Genomic DNA, 15,637 nt, shown 5'->3' with positions numbered 1-15,637 from the left:
AAGTATCGTGCAGAAAGGCCTCTTTTCTGAATAGTTCTCCAGTTTTATTGCTTTGCATCAGCCTGTCACTGCTATATGTCAATTCAATTAGCTGCTGTCCTGACGTATTTGGGATGATTTATGAAAAGTATTAAAAAGCACATTATGATGAGTTTGCCAAAAGCTCTAGAAGAAACTGAGGCTTGTCTTTTTTAAACTACCCACCATGGGCTGCACGGGATCCTCAATGTCATGAACAACTACATGGCCTAATTCAATGTTCTTTTCATTAATTGTCTAAGGAGTAAGACTATAAAATAAGGGAACAAAATGAGCTAAAAGAAGGCAGAACTATCATACTTTGGAGTTCAAAGCGAGTGGGAGGAATTTGCTTCAAAACAGAAACATCTTTCTGTTCAGTCAGGATCTTCTGGCACCTTAAAGTACAACGATTAATCAGTTCAACTGCTCTAATATTTAACAATATTTGAAAATTCATTTGTGACTTGAATTTGACTTTAAGATTCTCATGAAATTTCTAGCACATACCTGCGGTCACGTAAGGTTTCAAAATGCTGTACATTGAGCTTTTCTTAGAAAAATCAAACCATGGGGGAAAACAGAACTATTTCTAATTTAAGTGCAAGAAAAGTGACCTGCAAGGCACATGGTTTGTATTTATCATTCACACCAATAAGTGTGGCTTTGTCCATGTATTATCTTTATAGCATTTGAATTTTAAACCTAGGTCACTTGCTCCCAATCTTTAATTTTGATCATTTGGTAAATCACCAGCACCATCAGGTGATGAACAGATACACAAATTGTGATGTAATCTTACTTCCCATGGAATACTATTCAGTCATTGAAATAAATGAAGTACTGAGAGTGCTACAGCATGGATGACCCTTGGAAATATGTTGAAAGAAGCCAGACATGAAAGGTCACACGTTGGAAGGTTCCATTTACACGAAATGTCCTGACCAGACAAATCCAGAGAGAGACAGCAGAGTTGTGGTCGACAGGAACTGGAGGAGTGGGGGTGAGGAGTGTCTGCTTCATGGGCTGGCTTTTTTTTTGGGGGGCGGGGGGGCGGCGCTCAGGAAAACGTTCTGGAATAAGTGGTGATGTTTGTGTAACACCATAAATGCATAAACGCTGGGGATTGTGTATTTCTAAGTGGTGATTTTGTCATGTGGATTTTACTTCGGTTTAAAATGAAGTCACCTGGAGAGCTTGTTGAAACACAGTCGTGGGGCCCCCACCCCTGAGTTCTTCCAGGGCAGCAGGTCCAGGTGGGGTCTGAGCATCTCCATTTCTGCTGGGTTGCCGGGTGATACTGATGCTGGGACCACTTGAGGGGCTCTGATTCAGGCAGGTGTTGAGTTGAGAGAATGGTTCCTCCTCCGTATGTAAGTCCAAGCATCAGGGCCGTACTGATCACTGTCCATATCTCAGCAGTTTACTGTGGAAAATCCAGGGCTGAACTGATATCCTCAGTGAGCAGAGTTTTTTAAATAACCACACTTGGGATCAGATCTAGGCTCTGCCATCTCCCAACTTTGCTTTGCCTTTTTATTTTGCTTGTATGTTCAGTCAGGTACAACTCTTTGCAGCCCCATGGACTATAGCCTGCCAGGCTTCTCTGTCCGTGGGGATTATCCCAGCAAGAACACTGGAGTGAGAACTCTTAAATGCCTTCACCTCATTTGCAAAATAGGGATAACAAACCTATTTCATGGGGTTGTTTTAAAGTGTAAATTTAAAACAGCATAAAGAAGAAAATATTACTATGAGAGAGTACCCACCATATCATCTAGCTTAAAGCAGGTTCTCAAGTTATTCCAAATATATATACATCAATTCAGTGTAATGAATATGCTTATATATTTGCATAATTTATACATGTGGATAAATGTGCATAATGTGAATGCATTTCTAGCATTTTAGTTATATGGGTGAAGAGGCAGTGAGTGGGATTGTCCGGTAGTTCCCTTGACAGAGGTCAGCAAGGAAAGACGGGGAAGCCTGGAGCCACAGTTCAATCATCACAGGATCCTCCTCAGAGCTCTGAAACAGCTGCTGCTCCTGTGAGTGAGCAGATGAATGGAGGAGGAGTGAGCACGCCACCCAAAAGGCTTCATTTTGGTGTCATCAGAAGTCAGAAGCAGGGTTGGTACCTGGGAAGCAGGGCGATGAGCTTGGCCGTGCCAAGCATTTTCCTGGAGTCATTCTTTCCTGTGGCCATGTGTGTAAATCAGGATTCTATTATAGTTAGATCTAATATTTGGTATCATCAAATTCCCTTATCTCTTGACCTGAAATCATTTTACTTTTTATTGAAGCATAGTTGATTTATAATGTGTCGATTTCTGCTGTACAGCAAAACGGATCAGTTATACACTCTTAGCCTTTCCTGTTACTGGTTTATCACAAGGTGCTGAATGTAGATCTCTATGCTGTACAGTAGGGCCTTGGTGTTTATCCACTCCTTCTATATACTAGTTTACATTTGTTAACCCCAAACTCCCTTTCCCCGCCTCCCTCACCCCCCACCTTGGCAAACACACGTCCATTCTGTGTCTATGAGTTTGTTTTGTAGATAAGGTCATTAGTGTCATATTTTAGATTCCATGTGTAAGTGATAATATATGGCATTTGTCTTTCTTTCTGATCGACTTCACTTAGCATGATAATCTCTAGTTGCATCCATGATTATGGCATCTGGCCCCATCACTTCAAGGGAAATAGATGGGGAAACAGTGGCTGACTTTATTTTTCAGGGCTCCAAAATCACTGCAGATGGTGACTGCAGCCATGAAATTAAAAGACACTTACTCCTTGGAAGGAAAGTTATCACCAACCTAGATAGCATATTCAAAAGCAGAGACATTACTTTGCCAACAAAGGTCCATCTAGTCAAGGCTATGGTTTTTCCAGTGGTCATGTATGGATGTGAGAGTTGGACTGTGAAGAAGGCTGAGCGCCGAAGAATTGATGCTTTTGAACTGTGGTGTTGGAGAAGACTCTTGAGAGTCCCTTGGACTGCAAGGAGATCCAACCAGTCCATTCTGAAGGAGATCAGTCCTGGGTGTTCATTGGAAGGACTGATGCTGAAGCTGAAACTCCAGTACTTTGGCCACCTCATGAGAAAAGTTGACTCATTGGAAAAGACTGATGCTGGGAGGGATTGGGGGCAGGAGGAGAAGGGGACGACAGAGGATGAGATGGCTGGATGGCATCATTGACTCGATGGATGTGAGTCTGGGTGAACTCTGGGAGTTGGTGATGGACAGGGAGGCCTGGCGTGCTGCGATTCATGGGATTGCAGAGTCGGACATGACTGAGTGGCTGAACTGAACTGAACACACCGTGGTATGATGTGCCATGTCTGCTTTATCCGTTCCTCTGCTGATGGACATTTAGGTTGCTTTCACGTCTTGGCTATTGTGAATGGTGATGCTGTGAACATAAGAGTGCGTGTATCTTTTTGGATACAGTTTTGTTTGCATGTATGCCCAGGAGTGGGATTGCTTGATCATACGGCAACTCTAGTTTTTTTGAGAAACCTCCATACTGTTCTCCGTAGGGGCTACTCCAGTTCATATTCCTACCAACAGTGTAGAAGGGCTCCCTTTTCTCCACACCTTGTCCAGTATTTGTTAGTTGTAGGTTTTGCGATGGTGGCTGTTCTGACTGGTGTGAGGTGGTACTTCAAGGTAGTTCTGATTTGCATGAAACCATTTTAGATGACTGAATTCTGTCTCTCTCCGGGGCGCATTGGGTTAGGTATAGTTTTTAGGTACTCTCTTCTTCCCTGCCACACACTGGTCAACCAGGAGGACTCCAGCATCAGACCCTTGTTTGTCAGTCAAAACTAGTTTGGTTTAAAAAAAAATGTGGGGAGGAATACTAGTTTGAAATTATTATGAAAAGTACCTTAAGCAGTTATCAATGCCTGGTCCATGCAGGGCAATGCTCCTCTCCCCCTTTAATGATGTTCCATGGTCATCTTTTGCCATCCACCTGACCTCAGAGGGCCTAGGAGTCTTCTCTGGGGAGGGGGTCACTCCTCTGGGTATGTGTCACTGAAAGAAGAACCTGCTGCTGTCTGCTGAACAAAGTCCTCTAGGACTGTCACACCTGCCCATACCCCTTTGCACCGGCTCCTCCCTCTGCCTAGAACATTCTTCCTCCTGGTGCATCCAGCTTTTTCCCTCACATCCCAAATGCCTGCCTTCCTGTGCGGTCTTCCCTGATCATCTTCCCCTAAGAGGTCAAGACCTCCTATATCCTTGCCCCCTGACCTGTCTTACTTTTCTCCTTCGTGTTCATTCCTTTCTAACACATAATTTACTCCCTTATCTTCTGTATTATCTGCCTGCCCCACCAGATGCAAGCTCCACCATGGCCAAGATTCGGGTGTGTGTTTTATTCACTCCGGTCTCTCCAGGACCTGGTACAATGCTTTGCACTCAGGTGTTGAATAAATACTTGCATAATAATTGAATGATGAGTGACAGGTTACTCTCTGCTCTTATTCCTCCAAAGCCTGACTTTCTCTAAATGTCCCCCAATAAGGCTCAGGAATATTCTATCAGAGAGAAATAGTCACTGTTCCCCATGATGAGAAATCATGAAAGGATGAAGGCAGGTGCAGAACGCTCCCTGGTCACATCGCCATTTGTCATCCAATGAGAGGTCTTGGAGGATGCAAGTGGCCTTTTTCCATTCTCCCTTAGAGGGGAAATGTTGACCAGTCCCCACGGAGAGGACGGGAAAGTATGGGGAAGGGTTGCAGCCTGCCTAAGGGGTCTTGCAGCCCTGGGGTCCCTCGGAGCGAGTCAGGAAGGTCCAGATCGGAGGGAAAGATGCCCCACTCACAGTGCTCGGGGCAGGAGCTGTGAGCTGGCAGCTGGTGGAGGTTTTCCTTGTCCCGACTTTGAAGTCAGGTGTCGTGCCGGTGAAACTGGGCTGCGTGGTGTAAGACCCAGCTCTGTGCTGGGAGTGATGGAACAAAGGACCGGTGTCGGTGACCTCCTCCACACCTCATGGCCGTGCTGTTCTGTTGTTAACAGGGACCTCTCTATGACAGCCTAGAGGGGTGGGATGGGGTGGGCGGAGGGAGTTCAAGAGCGAGCGGATGGGTGGGTACCTACAGCTGATTCATGCTGATGTATGGCAGAAACCAACGCAACATTGTAAAGCAATCATCCTCCAGTTAAAAATAAAGTTAAAAAACAAGCAGACAGAGGCACCTTGAGGAATTAGTGCCTGGACGCTCTTCCTCAGAGCAAGGTTGGGAAGCTGTGAATTGGATGGATGTTATCCATGACACGAAACAAGAAAAAACTTTTAAGAGCATCTGGGCTTTGTCCTTCAACAGAATAGGAGAAAGGAAAAAAAAAAAAACCTAAGAACAAGAAACGTCCTGTTACACAGATAACTCGAGTCTTATCTGACCATACCCAGCACAGACACGCAGTCATTTTTTGCTACTAGTGATCTGTTCTCCTCTCCCAGATGCTCTGAATTTAAATGCTGAACTTACACTGATCTCATCTTGTTTCTGTTCCTTTTTTAATGTCAACCCCCGCTAAAAAAAAAAATTAAAATGTATTTGTTTTGAAAGACAGTGAGATCGGAGTGCTTGTCGGAGCTGTGCCTGGAGCTGGTCTCAGCCCTGCACACGTCTTGCTGCCTTGGGAACTGGGTGGTTGATAACCCCTCCTTCACTGGGCTTCTCTCAGCTGCTGTGAATCTTGGTGTAAACCCTTCCCGAGGCTCACAGTCGATCCAAGTGCCTCTCCTAACTCCCTGTTACCGTTTTCTAGAAATCAGTTTCCTCCCAGAATGAACTGGCGAGCTCTCATCACAACACCTGGTTAGGCATTATTGGCATGAGAGTGAGATTTAGCCTCCAGGATCAGGCCTGAGATGGGGCATTCTGGGAAAAGCTCACACAGGAGAAGGTTCGATCTCTTCTACTGCAAAGGACTGTTTTCTATCCCCTGTGCAATACATCATATTTTCCACACAAAGCCGTTCTCAATGGACAGAATTACACTCTTTCTTATGGTTCGTCATCTGAAGCTATTCAGCATCACTTTGATACCAGGAATAATCAGTCTGTCTGCCCAGGAAAGTTACAGAGAGTTCAAAAGGAACTTTGTTACAGCACTCCAGATAAGTCTTGGTTTATTGCTGGTGTATCCGAGAGCAAGACTTTGCATGTATTAATTTGCCTGTAGATTAGAATTATACTTCAGAGTTAATAACTGAGATTGATAGAAAACACTTGGGGAGACAGCAGGGTTACCCATTTGGCCCTGGAACTCATCACGGTCTTGAAATATTTCCAGATTCAGTCATTGAATGGTGGCTAGTCTGTCATCCTCAGGGAGACAGAGCAGCACGCGTTGGTTTGGCCAGTTGACTGGGATCCAATCATAATGTCATCCTCTAAACGTCAGCATGGGAGAGGATGCTTGGGCTTGCTGGTGGGCAGGCTCTGCTGGCTCACTAAGTAATAAAACTTGGGTTTCTGGTGGGCTTAGCCCTTATAATTGCTGCCTAAGACATGGGGAAATGCGTTCATAAGAGAGTCAGATGTTGTGTATATGTTAGGGAACACTAGCAGCTGTAGGAAGAAGCCCCGGTTTCCAGTGGCTTACCGTCCTGAGTGGGGGTTCCCTTCCATGTGCTGCTGTGGGGCTCTGCGCTGTGCGGTGAGTCGGGAGCAGGTGACGTTCTGCCTCATTCCCTGCTAGGATGCTGGAATGTTCTGAACTCAGCTGGCCACAGGGAAGAGGAAGGAATCGCCACTTAATTGCATGCCATTTCACCCCTGCTAATTCCATCACCAAGAATTGTCACACAGCCCGTCCAGGTGTGAGGGGGCTGGCACACCCCTCGCGGCCAGGGAAGGGAGAGATTGAGCTTTGTGGGGACATCGGCCAACTTGGCCACATCCTTTGCAGGCCTGGTTTTTAGAGACAAGAGCAGGACCCGCACTTCTGACCTCCTCTGTTCTTTTAAGGCTGTGCCTGAGGAGACAGCAATTTGCCCTTCATGGGTCCAAACCAGTATCAGCTGTGCTCTGACCACTGTCCCCCTGTGGAAATGATGTCCGTGAAGCCAGGGAACTGATAAGCTCAGTCATTTGTACCTTCCCCCTGCCTCAGGGTAGCAATTGCCTTTATTACTATTTTTAATTGAAGTATAGTTGATTTACAATGTATTAGTTTCTAGTGTACAGCAAAGTAATTCAGTTATATATACTTTTTGATTCTTTTCATTATAGGTTATTAAAAGATACGTATTAATATATCATTCCCTGTGCTATATATTAGGTCTTGTTGGTTTTGTTGTTCAGTCACATCCAACTCTTTGAGACCCCATGGGCTATAGCACACCAGGCTTCCCTGTCCATCACCAGCTCGCAGATCTTGCTCAAACTCATGTCCATTGAGTTGGTGATGCCATCCAGCCATCTCATCCCCTGTCGTCCCCTTCTTCTTCTGCCTTCAGTCTTTCCCAGCATCAGGGTCTTTTTCCAGTGAATCAGATCTTTACATCAAGTGGCCAAAGTGTTGGAGCGTCAGCATCAGTTCATCCAATGAATATTCAGGGTTGATTTCCTTTAGGTTTGACGGTTTGATCTCCTTGCAGCCCAAGGGACTCTGAAGAATCTTCTCCTTGTTGGTTATCTGTTTTATATATAGTAGTTTGTTATCTGCTAACCCCAACCCCCTAATCTATCCCTCTCTCCCTTCTGCTTTGGTAACCATAAGTTTGTTTTCTATGTCTGAGAGTCTATTTCTGTAAATAAGTTTATTTTTATTATTTTTTATATTCCACATATAAGTGATATCAGGTGATTTGTCTTTCTCTGAATTCTCTTAATATGGTAATCTCTACGTCCATCCATGTTGGTGCAGATGGCATTGTTCATCCTTTTTATGGCTGAGTAATATTCCCTTGTACATATATGGACCACACCTTCTTCATCCATTCATCTATTGATGAGCATTTAGGTTGTTCCCACATGTTGGCTATCGTAAATAGTGCCGCTATAAACATAGGGTGCATGTGTCCTTTTTAAATTCGTCTTCATCTTTTCTGGATATATGTCCAGGAGTGGGATTGCAGAATCATACGGTGACTCTATTTTTAGTGTTTTTAAGGACCCTCCATGCTGTTCTCCCTAGTAGCTGCGCCAATTTACATCCCCACCAACAGTGTAGGAGGGCTCCCTCTTCTCCACACCCTCTCCAGCCTTTATTATGTGTAGACTTTCTGATGATGGCATTCCGAGCAATGAAGTTAGAAAACTTCCTCACATAGTTATATTACAAGCTACGGGTCCTGAGTCTTCACTCTCCATCATATCATTTCACACAGAACTGTTAATGATGTCTGCAATGAGACACTGTCTAGAGTTGTCGATTTGAAAACCATCCAAGGATCATTTCTTGGGGGATAAAGCACCCGTGGCTTAGACGGTAAAGAATCTGCCTGCAATGCAGGAGACCCAGGTTCCATCTCTGGGTCAGGAAGATCCCCTGGAGAAGGGAACGGCAAACCACTCCAGTATTCTCTCCTGGAGAATTCTGTGGACAGAGAGGAGCCTGGCAGGCTACAGTTCACGGGATCACAAAGAGCCAAGATATGACTGAGCCGGTAGCACTTCCTCATTCAGTGGTGCTGGAACGGTGCAGGATTGGACGCAGGGTTTAGAAGGTGCCTCATTTTAGAGCATTCAAGCTTTTGTTCACTGAGAGAGTGACCACCCGCCCAGATGATGCCCGTGGGTACCACGTGCACTGGCACAAGAAGGGTGATGCACAGCCCATTCTGTTCCCTGACGACTGACATCCGGCCTCCTTCCTGCAGGTTCCCGTTCCCCATGATGTTCAGCAGCTGCAGCAGGAAGGACCTGGAGGCCAGCCTGCAGAAGGGCATGGGCATGTGTCTGTTCAACCTGCCGGAAGTGAAGCAGTCCTTCGGGGGCCAGAAGTGCGGGAACGGATATGTTGAAGAAGGAGAGGAATGTGACTGTGGGGAACCAGAGGTAAGAGAAACGTTTACAGGACATTTGTCTCACGTTTACAGCTGGGCCAACCAGCAAGAATTTGAATAGTGCTGGAGAATCAGGATGGGAAAGTCCTAGGGCCACCTTGAGCAAGCTTCATAAGCCAGGATGGCCTTCTTGAATGCTAAGTATTGCGTGAATTAAGTTGTATCACTGGTTTAAAGAGATAAAGAATCTTCTCTGTTGAAGGACACGGCAGTCTCGGGAAGATGAGGACAAGAACAATGAAAAAGCATTTAGCTTTGAATTTGACAGAGAAGAAAGCCTTGGAATGCTGGCTTCAAATGGCTAGTAAGCCCCAAGTCTTTCTCTCTGCAAGGTGTGCAGCCCGAGGGGAATTTGAATAAGCAGCGTTCATGTTTAACCAAGAGCGGCCTCCCGAGTTGAAATTCTGCCCTTGTCTCTGCAGCCTCCTCTGTATGTGTGACCTGAGGCTCCCAGTCTCCTGCCTCTCAGCTTGTCAGCTTTCAGAAGCAATAAGCCAGAGCAGAGAACATTTTTAATCCAGCAAAAGGCTTATTTCACCCTGCTTTCCAGCCACTGTCAGGACATTTTTGTGCTTTCATAGGGCCCAGGGTAAAGTTAATCAACATCAAAATTGTAGCAGCCATTTTTTTTTTTAAATCTCTGAATAATCTTGGGAAGGAGAGAGAAAGGGCACAGCGAGACTGCCTGGTAAAACAAGAGCCCCCTCAAAGTTTGGAGAAGGTTGTGTTTAGAATAAATCAAAGTCACCCGGTTGCATAGCAGGCTGTCTACACGTGCGAGTCCCGCTCTGGGAGCTTATGCAAGCTGCAGTGGTAGACAAGTTCAAGGTGGGTATTAGCTAAATTCACAAATGGGCCTGGTGAGGGCTTAGGAAGAGCACATCTTGGAGGGCTGCTCTCAAAGGGGGATTCTAGGATGGAAGGAGACTTGTGCTGAGATTCTGAGACTTCCCTTGCATCGCTGTGTTCATCAGACAAACAGCTGGTTGTGGACTCCTCATCGTATCCCACCCTCTCCAATCCTCTGAGCTTTTCCATGGCAGCAGGAATAATCTTGGACTCTATCTGACCATTCCTGTAAGAATATTAAAAGTGAATATAAGTGCTCGGGGACGGGGGTTGAAGAGGCGGGTTGATCAAGTGTTTCTGTGCCCTTGCTAAATTCAGGATTCACCCAGGGTCACAGCGCTGTCCGTGAGGCTGTTTAATTTTGCTCACAGCACACAAAGCTTGGTTACTACACAGGAACAAAATCCTAATTATGGCCTTACAGAAACTCTTTTTGATGAGTGGAGGAAAACTTGAAACCATCATGGGATAGGTTATACAAAGGGGAAATTGTTCAGAGATTTTTTTCTAATTGCTTAAAGGAAAAAAAACAGTTAGTTTAAATTACTCCTGTTTCTCAGGAGAGGTCAGGTTGACTTGAAATGGTTTATCTTTTGTTTGAGCTCCTTGTAATTGTTTATTAATTTGAATAAATTTGGCAGCTCTCCCCGAAGCCATGAACTCTCAGGTTTGGGATGACTCTATTACCAGAGTCATTTATTCCATAGACCAGCATGACCACCGGCATCCCTTCCTCCCTCCACATCAGCAGGGTGAATGTCACCACGGTTACCATTTCTACCACATCACTGTTGTCATTGCCACCACCGCCTCATCTTCATCTCCACTGCTATCACCAGCATCGCATCAGCAAATCCTTGAGTGCCTGAAATTTGCCATGGATATTGTGACCTTCTCTTTTACCCCCATCAAGGAGTCATTCAGCTTTGACAGGGAGGCTACTGTCTCTCCAGGCAACTTACTGCCTTGCAGGACAGATTTTTATGAACCCAGACTCCTTGCTTAGGCAGAGCTATACTCTCCCTGCATGTTATTCTATGTGGAGGGCCCTCATTTAATAAGTCCTTGATATCTGAAGAGAACTCTCAATCTCTTCATCCAGAGTTCTTTCTCCCAAGAAATCTTTGAAAGTCACAGGCAAGCTTTTTGCCTCAATTTTTAGTTTTCTAATTTTTAATTTTTTTTTATTTGTTGACTTTTTAAGGTTTAAGGTCACACTGCGCTCTGATGGTATGAAAGCCCATTTCCAGGTTCCAAACTGACCAATACTTTAGTGAACCTGGGTTCTTTATTGCCCCACTCAGTGCTCAAGCACGGTAAATAACCATCATGGCTTTGTTTCCTATCAGCCCATGCATCCCCTGGACACCACCACTCTGGTGTCACCACCTCGGTGAGTAAATGGGTCAGAACCACTGTCCCAGCTCACGGTGGGACCCAGCTTCTGCTCTCAGAAATAATGGCCACTCTTTTCAAGAAGATGCATTGTTACCTCAGCCCAGTTCATGGTTACTAGGAACCTCTGCCTACTACCTACAACCCAAGAATGACAATCAGGGCATTTGCTGAAAATCCTCTCACGGCTTCATTACTCTTCAGTCGTTGGAGGCTGAGCATTTGTCGACTCTGTTGAACTTCTCTATTGAACACTAAAATAATAGCTGCACCAACGGATGAAGCATTTGTCTCTTCTGATAAACAGAGTTCTGCAGAAGAAATAGATTCTGGGTAGTTAAAAGGCAAGCGAGTGCTGAAGCCTTGAGTCCGGGACATTAGATTTATATCCACCATAAGGGTTTCCTGACAACTCGCTCATTCTTCCAAACTAATAGGGTTGAAAAAGCAGCCTTATCTCCTTGTTTAAAGTCAATTGCATGCCAGTAGCTTGCAAATATCTTTTAAACTTAGTTATCTTGCTCACATTATCAATCCCTTTTGAAGTCAAAACCATGCTATTTGGCTTCGTTTCCATTTGAACTTCTGTGTATATTATTTAGCAGTTTCGTCGGGGGGATTGGGACCCGGTTCTTAAAGGGTCTTACAAACGAGTTTTAGGATGGCTGATGTACCTTAGAGGTGCAAGGGAGTCTGTGATCTGTCAGCGGCCCACGTGCCATTACAAGAGCCATTTAGCGCATCCGTACAGGACAGCATCGTCACACCTGCAGTGACACTGATCAGCATTACCACTGATGGACTCCGCTTATAAAAACACAACAAGTTCCTGAATGTTTTAGGCTTGTAAATCCATGAGTTGGAATTCCTTACTATCCTGAAAGTTACAGTATTGGCTTCAGGTTGGCAGTTTTCTCCTACTGTATATATTACACACTCTGGATGTTTATGAAGTCCTTGAGCAAATTTAAAATTGAATAACCTGGGGTGTATGTGTAATAGGTGAGCAGTCACTGGGAACATCGTTCATAGAGTTTTACACGGGATACAGTTGACATATCCTGGTTGAGCCATAAGTCTTCTGGGTTATCAATGTTTTATTCACTGCATTTATGATACTGATGATAAATTCATTCATGGGAGATGGTTTGGGGAGTAAACTGTTACACTATGAAAATAGTATGTGATGGGCCTGTAGCCAATAACATATAAATTCTTCAGCACAAACCATATATAAGAGAAAATAAAGGGACATTGATCAACTCAATTCTGAAGACTCTGTTGAGCTCCCCTTTCTAATGGCAATTCAATTTCTTCTAAAGTGTGTCAACTCCAAGTTACCAGAATGTCCTAAAGCCCACGATGTCATAAATACATTGAATAGATATGTGCAGGCCTTCTGTTGAGAGCTAAGCAAAACTATAGCCTCTTGTTTCTTTATGTGACAAAAACTTGGGTACCTGTGAAATGCAGCATAACAGGAGTTCACTTCCTCTCTCGTGTTTATCTCAGAGAGGACCATCCATCTACCATTTGACCTGTTTAAATCCCTTGCAAATCTATGGGCACAGCCCACAGACCTCCTTCCGGTCTCTTGCTCATTCTGAGGCGCTTTTCTGACCTGAGGAGTGTCTTGGTGGGTGAGACACCCTCCCTGTGCTGACCGAGAGTCCAGCTGCAGCTCCAGGTTGGACTGCTGTGGTTCAAACACAACTAGTTTGACTTCATTTCCTGCCACTGTGCTCTCGGTTAAACTCTGGGTCAGTCTTTGAAGAGTTAAGTTTGTATGCATCTATGGAGACTTTTAAACACATTCAAAGGCTCCAGTGATCCTGATACAGGTCACTGCATTGAGGCCTGCGGTCCTCGAAGACATACACACGGCCCCACCCGCTGCCGATGCGAATGGCCTCTGGAGCCAGCCAGCCTTCTGTCCCCATCCCTCACCCCATCGTGAAAGATGCTTGAGTGCTACTGACTTTTCCCAGGGACACGCACTCCCAGGCAGTTCATAAACACTTACCAGAAGCTCTGCTTTCTTCCAGAGGAAGATAATCCTCGGTCAGGCTGGTTTTCAGCTCAAGAGCCAGGCCCTCGGGTTCTTTCTTCCCTTTCCAGTCACTGAAGGTGCAACCTTCGCTTTTGGTGAGTAGTGGCCCCCCGGTGACCCTGTCAAACCTCTTCCCGTCTCCAGGAATGTCAGAATCTCTGCTGCAATGCCACCACCTGTGCCCTGAAGCCAGACGCTGTCTGCGCGCACGGACTGTGCTGTGAAAACTGCCGGGTGAGTCCTCCTGCTCCCAAGGTCACCCATGGGTTCTGCAGGTTCAACACCAACACAGGGCTAGCTACAGGGCAGGGTGATTTCCCAGCGCTCACTGCTGGGGAAACTGTGGTCCTCATCATGCAAGCTGGTACTCTCTACCTCCTATTTTTATTATCTTCTAATCTTTGTGTGAAATGCACATTTTAATGCTAAGTCATCTGTAGTAAATAATTTATGAGCTGGAAAGGAATTGGACCAAAAAACTCAGGCTCCCCATTAACTGTTCTGGTCGTGCTGTTGGAGAAAGTCTTTGAGAACCAGTTCCCCCTCTAGCAGGGAGTACTCACATCACGTCCCTCCGCTCCATCCCAAGAATGTCTGCCTGCTGGCTGAGGTGCTGGGCGGGTTGTTCTCCACGACCTCAGCATCTTGCTCTTGACAACCCCCGACAGAAGGTGCTGGCTGACCCAGTCCAGCCAAGTTGGCAGTTTTAGACTCTGCCACCCTGACTGCATTCGTGTTGGCAGTTCCATCGTTTGCCTCACTGTTCAGAGCTGAGATCTGGCAGAGTCGAAGTCTGAGCTTTTGATTCAGATGTTCCAAGGGTAGAGTTTTATTTCCTTTTAATTAAGCAATTGATCTTGACCTTCTGCTTGCAGGAAACTCCCTCTTAGCCACCCAGGCAGAAGCGCAGTGTTTCCAAAGTGCACTGTGACATTTCACATTCAGCTTAAAGTATCCTTCACCCCTTTCCTGTGATTAGCTCATGGGGATGTTAAAGAAGCTGACACGCCTGGCTTGCAGCTGCTGGTGGTGAAGTCCCTGGAGAGGGGGCTTTGAGGCGGGGCTGGTCACTGGCTCTATAACCTCAGACAAGCCACCCTGAGCCATACGCTCCTCAACATCAAAAAGATGAGGCATCGTTTGCATGGTCCCTTAACATCCTGTGTGGCTCCTCTGGTTTACTACTTCTCTCCCTGCCCCTGTAAAGTCCTACAGACAGGTTTCCAGCTCTGTGATTTGATTGCAAAGTAAAATCACTGTTGCAAGTATGCCCTTGGGATGATTTTTGTCATCTTGCCCACAAAAGTGAATGCTTTAAGTGCAAATGTCATCTTAAAACAAGTGATGGTGTTGGTGACCAGAGATCTTGTTCTTAAGAATCGATGGGTCCATCAGGTAGCACCCCACTCCTCCAAGGCCCAGGGGCCAGCGTCCAGCTTGTCTGCTTACCAGGAAAACTTGATGTTGCAGGAAGTTAAAAAGAGCTGCATCTTAGTTGCCCCTACCACCCACAGTGGAAAGGTGAATCCCAGAGGGAGACTGTTTACTTAACGAGCTCTCCCTTCAGTAAAGGGAACTTCCTTTGAAGTCCGCACCCGTCTACATGAGGCTACACGGGGTAGCCCTGCTCCCATCTACCCAGAGTGTTACTGGGACCACTCTTTCCCGTTTCCTGCAGTTAGGTGCTTATAAACTGCCCTCTCCTTGCAGCTGAAGCCGGCGGGAACCGCGTGTAGGGACCCCAGCAACGCCTGCGACCTCCCGGAGTTCTGCACTGGGGCCAGTCCTCACTGCCCAGCCAATGTGTACCTGCACGATGGGCACCCATGCCAGGGGGTGGATGGCTACTGCTACAATGGCATCTGCCAGACCCATGAGCAGCAGTGCGTCACCCTCTGGGGACCAGGTACGTGGCCCCCACCAACCTGGGGGCTGAGGCTGCGAAGCCCGCCCTCTGTTTCCGTGAGCATCCCTCCCAGAGCGTGCTATCGAGAACCTTCCTTCTGTTGGGCTGAAGTGATGGGCTTTGTGGTGCGACCGGGGCCTGCTTGGCGCAGGGCACGCAAAAGTGGGTGCTGTCTGGAGCCCGCCCCAAGGCACAACAGAATGGTCTGGCCAGAGACGTATGAGTACCTTCCGTGTGCCCGTGGGGAGACAGGGCTGAATCAGCCAGGACCGCTGCCCTCAGACGGCTTAACAGGGAGCCGGGCAGACAGGCGGCAGGACATCCCCGCCCACAACCCTGATTGTGCGCCAAGTCCTTCTTGACGCTTGAATGACAGC

At 46.3% G+C, this 15,637-nt stretch overlaps 1 protein-coding gene across 1 annotated transcript in view; it reads left to right on the top strand.

Annotated features, from left to right (window-relative positions):
• Positions 1-15,637, top strand: part of ADAM12 (ADAM metallopeptidase domain 12) — a 390,084-nt gene that overhangs the window by 320,458 nt on the left and 53,989 nt on the right. The window contains 3 exon segments of the mRNA NM_001001156.1: positions 8,875-9,052; positions 13,499-13,588; positions 15,065-15,260. Of these exon segments, the coding sequence (NP_001001156.1) occupies positions 8,875-9,052; positions 13,499-13,588; positions 15,065-15,260 (464 nt within the window).

This window comes from Bos taurus, chromosome 26 (genome assembly GCF_002263795.3).
Source record: "Bos taurus isolate L1 Dominette 01449 registration number 42190680 breed Hereford chromosome 26, ARS-UCD2.0, whole genome shotgun sequence".
Taxonomy (NCBI): domain Eukaryota; kingdom Metazoa; phylum Chordata; class Mammalia; order Artiodactyla; family Bovidae; genus Bos; species Bos taurus.
The sequence above is the reverse complement of the archived record's forward strand: the minus strand, read 5'-3'. Positions and strand labels throughout refer to the sequence as shown.